At 42.7% G+C, this 2,391-nt stretch overlaps 1 protein-coding gene across 2 annotated transcripts in view; it reads left to right on the top strand.

The window, feature by feature from the left end:
* The window catches only part of g6f-like-b (G6F-like-b protein), a 17,221-nt gene extending 16,864 nt beyond the window's left edge, over positions 1-357 (top strand). Inside the window, exon 13 of one of the 2 annotated variants that reach the window (XM_036963613.1) lies at positions 129-357. In XM_036963613.1, coding sequence (XP_036819508.1) covers positions 129-189 — 61 coding nt within the window. In that variant the 3' untranslated portion in view covers positions 190-357. 2 annotated transcript variants of the gene reach the window in all.
* The last annotated feature ends 2,034 nt before the right edge of the window (positions 358-2,391 follow it).

Genomic DNA, 2,391 nt, shown 5'->3' with positions numbered 1-2,391 from the left:
TGCACTGACAGTGAAGTGTGTGTGTATGGTTTTGGGTTTGACGTGCAGAACGTCATGGATGGGTGGATACGTTTGTGTGTGTGTACCTGTGTGTGTCTGTGTGCTTTAAGAGCGTGTTCTTTTTTCAGATACAAATCATGCAGCCTTCTGGAGACCTCTACATCGCAGGATTTATCAGCAAAAGCTTGAAGCAATATTATCTCTCCTCTGTTCAGTATATGGACATTTACAGTGCCTTGACTTTTTCCACATTTTGTTGTGTTACAGCCTGAATTTAAATTGATTACATTGAGATTTTATGTCACTAGCCAACACACAATACCCAATAATGTCAAAATGAAATTAATAAAAATGAAAAGCTGAAATGTTGAGTCAATAAGTATTCAACCCCTTTATTATGACAAGCCTAAATAAGTTCAGGAGTAAAAATGTGCTTAACAAGTCACATAATAAGTTGCATGGACTCAGTCTGTGTGCAATAATAGTGTTTAACATGAGTTTTGAATGACTACATCGTCTCTGTACCCCACATACACAATTATCTGTAAGGTCCCTCAGTTGAGCAGTGAATTTCAAACACAGATTCAACCACAAAGACCAGAGAGGTTTCCAATGCCTCGCAAAGAAAGGCACCTATTGGTAGATGGGTAAAAAAATAAATAAAAGCAGACATTGAATATCTGTTTGAGGATGGTGAAATTCTTAATTACACTTTGGATGGTGTATCAATGCACCCAATCATTTCAAAGATACAGGCGTCCTTCCTAACTCAGTTGCCGGAGAGGAATGTGGCAATAGAAATGAACTTTATGTCCTGAATACGAAGCGTTATGTTTGGGGCAAACACAACACATCACTGACTACCACTCTTCATGGTGGTGGCTGCATCATGTTATGCGTATGCTTGTCATCGGCAAGTAAAAATAAATGTAATAGCCTCCCGAGTGGCGCAGCGGTCTAAGGCACTACATCACAGTGCCAGAGGCATCACTACAGATCCGGGTTGGGTCCCAGGCTGTATCGAGGGGCCGGGCGAGACCGGAAGACCATAAGGTGGCGCACAATTGTCCCAGCATCGTCCGGGTAAGGGGAGGGTTTGGTCGTCCGGGATGTCCTTGTCCCATCGCGCTCTAGCAACTCCTGTGGTGTGCTGGGTGCATGCACGCTGACACAATTTCCCGTTGGACGGTGTTTCCTCTGACACATTGGTGCATTTGGCTTCCAGGTTAAGTTAGCACTGTGTCAAGTAGGAGTCCGGCATGGCAGGGTCGTGTTTCACCTCTCCTGAGTCTGTACGGGAGTTGCAGCGATGGGACAAGACTGTAACTACCAATTGGAAATCACAAAATTGGGGAGAAAAGGGGTAACAAAAAGTACAAAAATGTATAATATATATACATACAGTACCAGTCAAAGTTAGAACACACCTAATCATTCAAGGGTTTTTCTTTTTTTAAACTATTTTCTACATTGTAGAATAATAGTAAAGACATCAAAACTATGAAATAACACATATGGAATCATGTATTCACCAAACTGGTGTTAAACAAATCAAAATATGTTTTATATTTTAGATTCTTCAAAGTAGCCATTTGCCTTGATGACAGCTTTGCACACTCTTGGCATTTTCCTTCACTCTGCGGTCCAACTCATCACAAACCATCTCAATTGGTGATTGTGGAGGCCAGGTCATCTGATGCAACACTCCATCACTCTCCTTCTCGTTCAAATAGCCCTTACACAGCCTGGAGGTGTGTTTTGGGTCATTGTCCTGTTGAAACAAATGATAGTCCCACTAAGTGCAAACCAGATGGGATGGCGTATCGCTGCAGAATGCTGTGGTAGCCACGCTGGTTAAGTGTGCCTTGAATTCTATATAAATCACTGACAGTGTCACCAACAAAGCACACCCACACCATCACACCTCCTCCTCTATGCTTCACGGTGGGAACCACACATGCGGAGATCATCCGTCTCACAAAGACACAGCGGCTGGAACCAAAAATCTCAAATTTGGACTCATCAGACCAAAGGACAGATTTCCACCGGTCTAATGTCCATTGCTTGTGTTTCTTGGCCCAAGCAAGTCTCCTCTTCTTATTGGTGTCCTTTAGTAATGGTTTCTTTGCAGTAATTCGACCATGAAGGCCTGATTGACGCAGTCTCCTCTGAACAGTTGATGTTGAGACGTGTCTGTTACTTGAACTCTGAAGAATTTATTTTGGCTGCAAATTCTGAGGCTGGTAACTCTAATGAACGTATCCTCTGCAGCAGAGGTAACTCTGGGTCTTCCTTTCCTGTGATGGTCCTCATGAGAGACAGTTTCAATATAGCGCTTGATGGTTTTTGTGACTGCACTTGAAGAAACTTTCAAAGTTCTTTAAATTTCCC

The sequence above is a fragment of the Oncorhynchus mykiss genome, chromosome 3, assembly GCF_013265735.2.
Source record: "Oncorhynchus mykiss isolate Arlee chromosome 3, USDA_OmykA_1.1, whole genome shotgun sequence".
Lineage (NCBI taxonomy): Eukaryota > Metazoa > Chordata > Actinopteri > Salmoniformes > Salmonidae > Oncorhynchus > Oncorhynchus mykiss.
This window is presented reverse-complemented; position numbering and strand designations above follow the sequence as displayed.